The following is a 13,160-nucleotide window of genomic DNA, read 5'->3' as shown; positions in this document are numbered from 1 at the left end:
TTTTAAGCTAAACAACATTGATATAAAGCCACCACTTAGGCCACTTTCAGTGGCGTAGCTATGGTAGGGGTATTGGGTGAGAATGTGAAAAAAAAAACGCACCCTCACTTGAAGGGGGTCCTCCAAATTAGTGTTCTATTTTTTTTACATTAAATATTACGCCATTATCTCATGTTATGATGTCGAATGTCAAAATGGAGGGGCCCCTAAAGAGGTCAAGCCCCCCCGGCCCCCAAATGATGGCTAATCCCTAGCTAGGCCACTGCCCACTTTATCTCAAGTCAACACAATGCCTTTTTATTTTTTTATTGTATAAATTACAAACGTTTCGAATTTCTCCGCTTCTAGCCCATAATATAATCCGGTGTAATGACACTGCTGTTGTAGCTCAGCTGACCGCTTGCCAAAGCCTTAGCCAGCTTACATTCTCTGCAATCTGGCTTCTCAGCACACAGGAGATACATCACAGAACTAAAACAGAGAGTCAAGAAATTATAACAATAAACTGTAAACAAAAATATAATAAATAACATGTCCATGTCACGTGACAGATGTCAGGTTTATTATAACTGAATATTACAAATCATTTCTCTTTCCTCACTTTTTTTTTTACACAGCTTAAATCTACTCACTATGTTTGCCTGCCTGTTTGGTAAAAAGTCAGTACACGTTATTTCTCTTAAGGTTGCCTCCCTTAAAGCTATTACACTAAATTTTAGAGTAAAATTAAAAACGCCGACAGGATTTAAACACAAGAATGTCATCCTCGTACCAGTGATCTCAGTAACCACTAGATCCTGTATATGTGTTTCTGTGTGTGTAAATATGTGAATGTCACGTATTTGCATGTAGAGCTATGTGTCGTGTATTATTATTAATCGTGCAGATAAGACTCACTCAGGATTGTCGTCACATGTGTAGGTCATGCCTCTGGCTTCAACATCGTTCTGTAATGTGACGAGTGTACCGTTACCACACACCTCTCTGTGGAGCAACAAATGATAGTTTAAGAAACAATAATGACTTTTGTCATAGCCTACCATTTCTTATCTCGTTTACACTCCACATCTCTCTTATACACCCCCCTTCTCTCACACTACCCATCTCTTTTACATTCACCATCTCTCTTACACTCCCCAAATCCATACATTTTTATCTCTCTACACTCCCCAACTCCATACATTTTCATCTCTCTTACACTCCCCAACTCCATACATTTTCATCTCTCTTACACTCCCCAACTCCATACATTTTCATCTCTCTTACACTCCCCAACGGCATACATTTTCATCTCTCTTACACTCCCCAACTGCATACATTTTCATCTCTCTAACACTCCCCAACTCCATACATTTTCATCTCTCTTACACTCCCCAACTGCATACATTTTTATCTCTCTTACACTCCCAACTCCATTCATTTTCTTCTCTCTTACATTTTCCATCTCTGTTACATTTTCATCTCTCTTACACTCCCCAACTCCATACATTTTCATCTCTCTTACACTCACCAACTGCATACATTTTCATCTCTCTTACACTCCCAACTCCATTCATTTTCTTCTCTCTTACATTTTCCATCTCTGTTACATTTTCATCTCTCTTACACTCCCCAACTCCATACATTTTCATCTCTCTTACACTCCCCAACTCCATTCATTTTCATTTCTCTTACACTCCCCAACTCCATTCATTTTTATCTCTCTTACATTTTCCATGTCTCTTACAGTTTCCATATCTCTTACATTTTCATATCTCTTACATTTTCCATATCTCTTACATTTTTCATGTCTCTTACATTTTCCATATCTCTTACATTTTTCATCTCTCTTACATTTTCCATATCTCTTACATTTTTCATGTCTCTTACATTTTCCATATCTCTTACATTTTCCATCTCTTACATTTTCCATATCTCTTACATTTTCCATCTCTGTTACATTTTCATCTCTCTTACACTCCCCAACTCCATACATTTTCATCTCTCTTACACTCCCCAACTCCATACATTTTTATCTCTCTTACATTTTCCATCTCTCTTACATTTTCCACATCTCTTACATTTTCCATCTCTCTTACATTTTCCACATCTCTTACATTTTCCATATCTCTTACATTTTCCACATCTCTTACATTTTCCATATCTCTTACATTTTCCACATCTCTTACATTTTCCATCTCTCTTACATTTTCCATATCTCTTACATTTTCCATCTCTCTTATATTTTCCATCTCTCTTACATTTTCCATCTCTCTTATATTTTCCATCTCTCTTACATTTTCCATCTCTCTTACATTTTCCATCTCTCTTACATTTTCCACATCTCTTACATTTTCCATCTCTCTTACATTTTCCACATCTCTTACACTCTCACTTGCGCTCCCTCTCTTTCACATTTTCCATATCTCTTACATTTTCCATCTCTCTTATATTTTCCATCTCTCTTACATTTTCCATCTCTCTTACATTTTCCACATCTCTTACACTCTCACTTGCGCTCCCTCTCTTTCACATTTTCCATCTCTCTTACATTTTCCATATCTCTTACATTTTCCATCTCTCTTACATTTTCCACATCTCTTACATTTTCCATCTCTCTTACATTTTCCACATCTCTTACACTCTCACTTGCGCTCCCTCTCTTTCACATTTTCCATATCTCTTACATTTTCCATCTCTCTTATATTTTCCATCTCTCTTACATTTTCCATCTCTCTTACATTTTCCATCTCTCTTATATTTTCCATCTCTCTTACATTTTCCATCTCTCTTACATTTTCCATCTCTCTTACATTTTCCACATCTCTTACACTATCACTTGCGCTCCCTCTCTTTCACTTTCCCATCTTTTTTATTTTCTAATTTGTTTAAGTCTTAAAAACAAAAGTCTGGACTTAAGACTCACAGTTTTGCTGCACCAAGAGCGTGAGTGACAATGACGTGTACAGATGGTACCTTGCTCACATTCAATCCTGATAACTCGTACTTTCCAAAGAAACTGATGGAAAAATATGCGGAATTAAGTCTCCTGTTGTAATACTGATTTAAATACAAAGACAATACAAAGTTTTTACTAGTATGAGTGAAAGCCGCAAGTTGTTTCAAAGACAAGAAAAATGTTTATTTGTCGAAGTGAAAATAATTCGTTTACTAAACTTACGAATTGATCATCTTAGTCAGCTAAAACTGCTATACTAGCTAAATAAAAAGTCTATTTCATAAGAAACGATTTTTTTTCAACTCACTCTATCTGGTAAGATGTACAAGTAATTGCTCCCACACCTTATCTCGGATCAATTTGAAATCAATTTAAAAAAAAAAATAGTTAATTTACTATTTGTAATTAATTATTTTATTTTGTTTGGTGTCGAACAAGGGAGAGAAGTAGTACTTCACAGATGTGGTGGCATAAGTTGAACTATTCCCCTTTATCCTTTGTGTAGAGAAGTAGGTCTTAGCTTAACGAATTGAAAATAACAATAGATAACTATATTTTTTTTATCTATTTTTAAAAGCACTGCGCAGGCACAGTGGTTAGTGTATTGCTTGAGGAGGGTTGAGCAATCGAGTTCGAATTCAAGAAGTACTTTTTTTTTAATTTATAAAATGCATTTAATAAGCGATCACTTAACCTTCACCCAACTATTCACTTCTTCCTCGGCCTTTCCCACCTGGTCTAGACAAGTGATAGGATCGTAGCGCATTGAGAAAGCTCAAACTATGAAACTGTCATAAACAAAAACAAGATAGGTAAAAAATATTTCAATTGCACATCTATTGCATAGCCTATATCATTGCATGACTGATCCAAACTAATTAATACAATTACACTTAGTAACAGCTTTGTTTTTTTTTTGTGTTGTTTTTTTTTTTTTATTATTTTTTATTTTGCTTGTTCGTACAATTTAACAAATCTTTTTATCTCAATATGTCACAGTCTTAGTGTGAAGTAATATTGAATATTAAGGTATTATTCGTATTTCAATGGATATCTATAGTTGAAGCTCCAGTGTCACTAGTAGTAATTGTTCTTATTGTTACCCGCTGAGATGCGGACGTGATTTGTTGTTAACGTATTGGATACTTTTGATACCGCTGTTATGCGGATATGATTATTATTTCTTGACTTGTAGCACTAAAAAGGAGTGCAGTATATTATTATTATGTTGTAAATAAAATCTTCATGTTGTCTGCTGAACGGACTTGAGTCAGTCGTATAGTGTTTGTCTCGTCACGTGTCTAGAGCACTTCAGGAAGTAAGAACCCAGTATTACACCATTCAATCAGTCTCTGGTATTCGTCTTGTCATTCATTGACACAATATTAATAACAGTTGAATCATATGTTCATTAGTTAGTTCCTTTCGCGTCACACCTCGCATTGAGTTCTCAGCCTTCTCCAAAGTTAAGTTGTTATACAATCTTTACACCATCGCCCCTTTCAGCGCTAATTGTTTTAAGTTTATTCTTCCCCGTAGCTTTCCGGGTGCTTAGTCACAATGCTACAAGTAAATTAAATTAATTACATACAGTTCAGAGATCAGTAGAAGTGAAATTGAAGCTGCATAGAATCAACTACGTAACGTGAAAATAACAACAATGTTCTTCTAGTCCCTAGATGGCAGATGTAGGCCTAGTACTCACCTGTCGCGCCTGTAAGCAGGTTTATTTGGATTGGACCCATCTACCATCAGAACAACAGGACCAATGGCTGAGGCTGCAAACTATAGTTCAAATGAGTTATAGTTTAAGATTACTGACCAAAGTAATAACATTGACTATGCCAAAGGTTGGATCAGGACAAGGAAATGTAGGACAAAGATTTGTCCTATCTATCTATCTATCTATCTATCTATCTATCTATCTATCTATCTATCTATCTATCTATCTATCTATCTATCTATCTATCTATCTATCTTAAAGAGGTAGAGTTAGAGAACCATACATTTGATAAATGAACACTTCCCTTTGATGAGACACGATACTTTGTGTTCAAATCAGAGGATATAAGTTATAAATACTTCAAACAAATAAAAAAAATTTTTTTTTTCAAAACGGCTAATCTATATTCCTCCTATTTGAAGCCAGTGATCTTTTGTTAGAGCGATTAACAACTCACTAATGAATGATAAATAACAAAAAAAAATTAAAAAAAAAACAAACATTTATTCACCTCCCCAATCCCTTCCCCCAATGTCTAAATCTACTCAGGGTATATAAAATTCTATTTTGATGATACAAATCCAGACAGTAGTCTAGACTAAAATACTAGATGTAGTAAGGAATATAGAAGAGAAGTTGTGTGATATAGATCCAGACTTAGAAACAAAAAGAGACAGTAGTCAAGACTAAAATACTAGATGTAGTGAGGAATATAGATCCAGACTTAGAAACAAAAAGAGACAGTAGTCTAGACTAAAATACTAGATGTAGTGAGGAATATAGATCCAGACTTAGAAACAAAAAGAGACAGTAGTCTAGACTAAAATACTAGATGTAGTGAGGAATATAGATCCAGACTTAGAAACAAAAAGAGACAGTAGTATAGACTAAAATACTAGATGTAGTGAGGAATATAGATCCAGACTTAGAAACAAAAAGAGACAGTAGTCTAGACTAAAATACTAGATGTAGTGAGGAATATAGATCCAGACTTAGAAACAAAAAGAGACAGTAGTCTAGACTAAAATACTAGATGTAGTGAGGAATATAGATCCAGACTTAGAAACAAAAAGAGACAGTAGTCTAGACTCTAGACTAAAATACTAGATATAGTGAGGAATATAGATCCAGACTTAGAAACAAAAAGAGACAGTAGTCTAGACAGATTGAAGTTGTCATAAGACGCTGACAAAAAAAGTTCCTCGACGTCTATTTGTTTATATATAACACTAGTAGCGAATTGACGTCAGGAATTTCCACTGACTTATGTTCATGATATATATCGTCTAGAGCTCCAGACCAAATTAAATTTTAAGAAAATTATATTTTGAAAAATGATAACGGTCAAACCAAAGCTAGAGTTTCCCATGTGTGGACAATTAGCTAGTAATTCTCCCAAAGATATACATAAAACTCTCGGATTTAAAAAAAAAAATCGTTTGAGCCGTTTTAAAGATCGGTGTCCAGGTTCCAACTTTTTGTTGATTCCTGAACCCTTGAAGAGTTTGCAAGTTGATAAGAAGAATTATAAAAAATATAGTGTATTGTTATGATTCAGAGTAAAATTACTGTTCAGAACTACATTCTCTAGTGTCTCGTCAATAAAAGTGACAGTAAAAGAAACCACGACATCTTATTTTAACACACTCTCGATTATATGCCTCCCTTGAGGCACTTTCTTGCATTATCCGTGTCCAGAATCAGAAACAACATAAAACTGTTTTATACTTTTATAGACCCTACAAATATATATATATATATATATATATATATATATATATATATATATATATATAGGCCTATATATTCTTAAGATTCGTAGTGATTTTACCGTTGTAGAAGCACCGGACCAAAAGCTTTCGCTAGCTTCTAGTGGGCAATCTGTCCAGGTTGGGCACGCCGAGAAGTTCATTCCAGGATAGTTTTCTTGACCACACCATGTGAGAGAATTGGCCAGGTAGCCAATAAGTGTATCCTCCAATGTCACATAGTTGATACCATTATCAGAAAACTGATGTGCCAAATTGTAAATGCCAGACCAGAACATAGCCTGTAAAAAATATATATGGAAACGTTTAATTCTAATGCCTTTGGGACACATCACCAAAATAAAATAATAAAAAAATCTACCTGCTTCTACTCCACCAGATATTGAGCATAGTAAAGTTGATAGATGATGTTTAGGTCATCTGATTCTATGGCCAACAAGAAGGGTGTCATACGGCCAACACAAAGACCAACCGCCTTCTTTACTTTCCCAGCTAAAGTCAGGTACCCACTAGAATAAGGGGGGCCCTAAATATCCCAAAATTTAAAATCCCAGTCTTCTCCGAGATTCGAACCCAGAACCCCAGGTTTTGAAGCCGAGCGCTTAACATCTCAGCCACAGCGCCCCCTACGGCATACTCCACAAGATATTCACCGCACTCCGCCAGATACTCATGATACAAGACACTATGAAAGCAAATAAAACAATGAATTAGAGTAAAAGCGAGACCATTCGTGACGTGGAAGGTTGTGACGTGGCAGGTTGTGACGTAGCAATCATTGTTCAGACCTTTGACTCGGTGAAATCAATTCTAAAGAAGGAAGTTCGTTTGCTGCGCATCTATTTCATGATTTGACGAAAAGAAATTCTAAATCGACCACCTGCGGACAATGGTTAAACGTGCCCTGGATGTGACAAAATATGTAGGTCACAGCTGGGGCTGCGCAGCCACTGGAAAAACTGTATTCCTCACTAATCTTCGGACTCGAAGACAAGCCTTATTATTATTACTGAATGATTTACATAGGTTAGGGGTCTCAACATTGTCTCGCGGTAGATTTCCTTCCAGCGGTCTTTCTGTAATGTTCTAGTTTATTGTCACCGTAAAATGACTTTTTTCCTACCACCAAAGCGGATGTCACCTTTATCGGCGTTGCATGTGGGCGGGAAGGTCTCTCCAGAAAAGGGCTTTACAATCAAATGGCAAAGTGCTCTACAAGACAAACCATAGTTGTTCTTCTACTGAAGGAGGCTAACAAATATGTATATAGTTAATTGTCAACATCACTTGTATATGGCCAATATCCGAAATAATCACTCTGCCCGGCCACTTCGCTAAACACCAGAAAATTCCTAGCCTATACCCGATGTGGTGATGCAAGACTGTCCAGTAAGCTGTGCAGCTGTAGATTTCTGTTTAATGTCGGTTGGCTTCACTGTGACAATGATTTTCAGTTTTTTCTGCTGCTCTTTTTTTGAACAAAGCCTATATCAACTCCCTCTGTCTGTCTATTTGTCTGTCTGTCTGGTAAAAAGTGTCTACACGTTATTTCTCCCACACCGAATTACCTATTGGCAAAAAAAGACATGAATCAATTTTAAAAAGTAACTAATTAGACAATTAATTATTGGTAATTCATTATTTTGTTTAATACTTACAAGGGAAACTAATACTTCAGTATTTACAGAGATGGCTAAATTTGTTAGTTTAATCCACTTAAACAAAGTGTTCCCTTAAGGTAAAAGTTTGGGAGCCACTGATCTAAAAAATATGTTATTAACAAGTTCTTATACAAACTTCGTACCGTCGCGTCTCCACAATCACTGACCAACGGCCTAGGACACAAAAGTTGCAATTAAATTAGCAAATACTGAGTAAATCTACGGAGATTCAAGAGTCCCATACTACTTTGTTAATCGAAATATCATACCTTTTCAAGTAAATGATTATTTGATAAAATAAAATAATTTGAAAGATTTGTTAGCAGAATTTATATCATGTAATTATCAATCATTAAGGTATTTAAAACACTCGAAATCTGCATTTCTATATATAAAGCAACAAGATTGACATTGACTTGTTAACAAAATATGCATTCACCTTATTCGCTGGTAATGACTGTTTGGCTTCTTGCAAGTATTGGTCATAATTGGCTTGCCTTACGTCACATGGGGCGTGGTAAGAGAAAGCTTTGAAGAACAAGTCCCATAAATGTGAACAGTTTTTTGGTTCTCTAAGACATCAACAAAAATAAAATAGCTTTCATATAGAGAAAAATAATGAATATAACTTATACATTGTTGACTGCTTTTAAATACTATTATTGTGTCGGAAAAAATGACTCAACGACTGAAACTAACTGAGCAGATCTTATAGAAAACTTTGTCGTCCAATAGTTTGACTAATTATTCGGATAAGTAAATTAAAACCATTATTGAATTTTAAGAATTTAAACACGCTCAATCGTATGGCATCAATTTTCCCACATGGGAACGTGGGAACAGTTGGAGAGACTCTCCCAGAACCGAGACGCCTGGAGGAAGCTGGAAGAATTTAAAAGAAAGGAGAAACTCAACTCCTTTCAATCTGTTTGCTAGAAACATTATGCCCTTTTTTTCATAGCATAGTAATAAAGCAACAGCTTTGTCTGCACGAGATGCGGAAAAATATATAGGTCGCAACTGGGTTTGCGTAGCCATGTTAAACACTGCACCCATCCTTAATCTTGAGAATCGAAAATCGAAGACATTGCCGTTATTGTTATTAAATCTAATCAATCCCTTTGATAAGAATAATATTAAGATAGCTGGTCAATGGAAATTCACAACATTTATATTTAAAGTTTAAAGATTCTATTTTTCCCAATCAAATCAAAAGGATGAAATTCTGTTTCAAGCAAAATATTTTGATGCATTAAAAGAAATGTTTCATCAAAATACTTGAACTTTACAAATATAGCAATAGAACTGAACAATTAATCAAAAATATAACTCCATAAAATACCCAGAAAGACACAATGCTAAAAGCTCATTTCGGACTGGAAAGAAGCTAACGTCGTCGCTTTATTTAAAAAAGGAGAAAAAATATGACCCAGTAAACTACAGACCAATATCATTAACCAGCATCACATGTGAAATCCTAGAACACATAATATGTAGCAATATCATAGACCACCTAGACAAACTTAATGTTCTTATTCAATTCCAACATGGAAATATGGATCATGTGAAACACAACTGATAGGACTAATTGATGATTTTTAAAAGGTTTAGATAACCCTAACCCTATCTTATTAGATTTTTCCAAGGCTTTTGACAAAGTTCACCACCATAGTTTGCTTAAAAAATTAAAATATTTTGGCATTGATGGTCCATTGCATCAGTGGATTAAGGATTTTCTGATAGGGAGAGAACAGACTGTAATAATAAATGGCTAACTAGGTAACTATGTGAAAATGTTTATTGTTACAAATATATTTTCCAGGACTCAATGAACATTTCCAGAAAATCGTGATTGTCTCTGAGACCATTTGGCGCCCCTCGCTCTGTATATGGCGCCCTCTGCGTGTGGCGCCTGGGGCATAATGCGCCCCTCACTACGCCCCTGTACTACTGTGGAGTTGAGGACTCAATGAGAAAGTAGATGTATTGGCTACTAATAAGCCGCGACAACGACACTTTTTTCAGTGACGTAGCAGACATAGCAAAGTGCCCGTGGGTCTCGTTTCAACAATATGGTTGTTTTGTAAAATGTTTTGCATGTTTCGGATGTTCCTTCAGATTCTGAAGCTTATCTATATCCTGGCCCAAACGTCACGCAGGACGACGGAAGATGAGAGCGGACAGCGTATGAGCCCAGGACCATCGAGACTACTAAACGACAGACCAGCGCGCAAATCGCACGACTATTTCGAGTGTATAAAGCACTAAATCGAGTATGTATCATGCATATACAAAACGATTGGTCAAACGTTTGTACACGTTATTTCTCCTATACCCAATCTCGGATCTAGCTGCAATTTTTCACAATTATTTCTTTTAAGTGACAACACAAAAATATTTTTTTTTTAAAATAACCAATTAGTTGATTAGCTATTCGTAATTAATTATTTTGTTTGGTATCTCAAACAAGGGAAAGAAATTGTACTTGACTGAAGTGGTGGTATAAGCTGAAATAGTACCCTTTCAAGATCGCCGCTTTAAAGAAAGTTTGAAACAAACAATAGATAACTATTCAATCTTCTATTTTCACCTCACTTTCAAATTAATTATAACATCGGCTTGAGTTCCCCTTTTTCATAAATGCTTTTAAAAAGCGATTACGATAAAATTCATTCAGATATCCCTTTCTTTCCCCCCCCCCCCCCCATTTTCCCAAATGGTCCATATAAGTGATAGGATCATAGCCATAGACATAAATAAATATAGACTGGCCGATTAAAGAGTTTTATGAAACGAAACTTTGTGACTTGCAACTTTATGTACTTTATTATACAGCATTTATGAGCAGTTTAAAAGTGAAGTATTCATATCTATTTCAGCCACACACCTATATATATTGTAAATAAGGAGGCAGTGTAGTTTTGTCATAGACATAAATAAGTTTAGACTGGCCGATTAAAGAGTTTTATGAAACGAAAATTTGTGACTTGCAATTTTGTGTACTTTATTATACAGCATTTATGAGCAGTATAAAAGTTAAGTATTCATATCTATTTCAGCCACACACCTATATATATATATTGTAAATAAGGAGGCAGTGTAGTTTTGTTTAATCTCTAAGAATGAAGATCATGTAATTTTTCATAATTCGGAAATCCGAATACAATAGATATACATGTTTTCAAGTTACATTAAGTAACTTCCTTCGGCCAGTCTATATTTATTTATGTCTATGAGTTTTGTTTAATCTCTAAAAATGAAGATCATGCAATTTTTCATAATTCGTAAATCCGAATACAATAGATATACATGTTTTCAAGTTACATGAAGTTACTTCCTTCGGCCAGTCTATATTTATTTAAGTCTATGATCATGGCATATAGAGAAAGCTAAACGCATGAAATAGTTCTAAACAAAAAAATAGCACAGATTTATTGTTGTTGGTCTAGTTCTATTAGAAATTTAATTCCATGACTGATCCAAACTAACTGATACAATTAAACATCGTATAAGCTAGCTTTGCGTTAAAAAAATCAATGAGCCCCTACACGCCATGGATGCAAAGCCATTGCACTTATAGGCTACATGTTAGACTACTACAATGAACTCACATGGGAAGAATAGTATTATAGCGTATCTCCTGGTAGTCCCAGCATCTTCCAATGAACACTTCCTTGATGTTAGGCGTGGTGCCTTGACGAGATGCCGCACTGGTCACTAGAACCAAGGCAGCAAGCAAGATGGCTAACACTTTCATCCTGCTCTAATGTTATCGTAAAATATTAACAATAGAATACTTATAGTGTCGATAAAACCACATAGCTATTATTAATTGTATTGTAGGCATCACGCAGACATCTGTAAGTCCCTGAACATACCTGAAAGGATTCTTATTATCTGGAGAAAAACGGAACCGTCACATGACTAGAAAATGTCTCGGTGGACACTGTTCAGGGGACTACAGTGAATTTTGTTTTTCTTTAACGCATCTCGGTCCTAGCAATAACGCTGTCGTCTAACAAGATGTGGGTCTCTCTGCTTAATGCTCTTGCAGAACGTAACAAGTTTAAAACAGCTAGAAAAGGGAAACAATTCTAAATAAAGTTTTGAACTGTATCCACACACAAGGAAGATATACCTAATCGACTGTAAATGATGAAATCCAACCCAAATGTACACTACATCCTAGTTCTACACATGTCAACACAAACTCCACACAGTCACAACTCATAGACCTACTTAATGGGTAGGCCTATAACAAAGTGTTTACGCGCACTCGATTTACTTGGCCTTGACTAATGTGTCGACACTGACAATGTGTACAATTTCTTTCTTTTCTTAGAAAACTTTACTTTAAAATGTCAACACGTAACTGCCATTGATTCAATTATTAAGTACTTCAAGCGATTTACCGCTACAGAAACAATATAAATCGTCCATTAAAGAAAGATACACTTTTAGAGTCTTAATCTCCTTCAATTTGTAGATAAACAGTTGCATTGTTTTTTTTTTCGTTTTAAAGATAAGCTTGTAGACTTGGACTTAATAGGCTTGTTAATGACAACGCACTTTGCTTTCTTAGATATCTACATTAAGGTTTCAAAACACTAGCTAGGCCTAACTGCGAATGATAATCCTACTTATGTAGGTCCCACCAATACCAATGAATTATATTAGTCATGTTTCGATATGTTGCCAACTATTTTGTTTCAATTTGTTTTTTAACTTTACAATATATTTTAATGAATCAACAAAGAAGATATTGGAATATTTAGGCTATCTAATAGATCTGTAAATGCTTAGATTTATTTTTTCATTAGAAAAAAATATGATAAAATGTTTCAAAAATCAAACTACGTAATTAAATTTAAAACATGAAGTTTTTATATTAATTTTACTTGTTAGTGAAAACCGATAGTTACCTCTTCTTTGTTTTTAAACTACAGATAGCAAGTACTAGGAGTCGCTTCCATGCGTTCTAGACAAGATTATGAACTTGTCCTGACTTCTGTAATTAACTGTATAGGCTAGTGATTGATGTGTCGATTGCTTTATCTACATAAGTAGGC

General features: G+C 35.1%; 1 protein-coding gene across 2 annotated transcripts; it reads right to left on the bottom strand.

Annotated features, from left to right (window-relative positions):
- Positions 1 to 293: 293 nt before the first annotated feature.
- On the bottom strand, positions 294 to 13,160 carry LOC106059411 (ADP-ribosyl cyclase/cyclic ADP-ribose hydrolase-like). 2 transcript variants are annotated; one of them, XM_056039160.1, is made up of 8 exons: positions 13,014 to 13,160; positions 11,703 to 11,854; positions 8,531 to 8,663; positions 6,493 to 6,711; positions 4,644 to 4,723; positions 2,906 to 2,998; positions 898 to 984; positions 294 to 471 (listed from the first exon to the last, which is right to left on the bottom strand). In XM_056039160.1, exons 2-8 carry the CDS (start codon positions 11,846 to 11,848, stop codon positions 345 to 347), a joined length of 885 nt encoding a protein of 294 aa, XP_055895135.1. In that variant the 5' UTR covers positions 11,849 to 11,854; positions 13,014 to 13,160; the 3' UTR covers positions 294 to 344. The 2 variants fall into 2 exon arrangements, with proteins under 2 accessions (XP_055895135.1, XP_055895136.1); XM_056039161.1 differs by lacking the exon at positions 13,014 to 13,160 and adding an exon at positions 11,970 to 12,674.

This window comes from Biomphalaria glabrata, chromosome 8 (assembly GCF_947242115.1).
Source record: "Biomphalaria glabrata chromosome 8, xgBioGlab47.1, whole genome shotgun sequence".
Classification (NCBI taxonomy): domain Eukaryota; kingdom Metazoa; phylum Mollusca; class Gastropoda; family Planorbidae; genus Biomphalaria; species Biomphalaria glabrata.
This window is presented reverse-complemented; position numbering and strand designations above follow the sequence as displayed.

Excerpts from the sequence above, each read along its gene's own strand:
- LOC106059411 (XM_056039160.1), bottom strand. The coding sequence starts at position 11,848 with ATGAAAGTGTTAGCCATCTTGCTTGCTGCCTTGGTTCTAGTGACCAGT. Across the intron at positions 8,664-11,702 it reads TATAATACTATTCTTCCCAT|AGAACCAAAAAACTGTTCAC; the intron begins GTGAGTTCATTG and ends TTGATGTCTTAG. Across the intron at positions 6,712-8,530 it reads AGTCATTACCAGCGAATAAG|GCTATGTTCTGGTCTGGCAT; the intron begins GTGAATGCATAT and ends TATTTTTTACAG.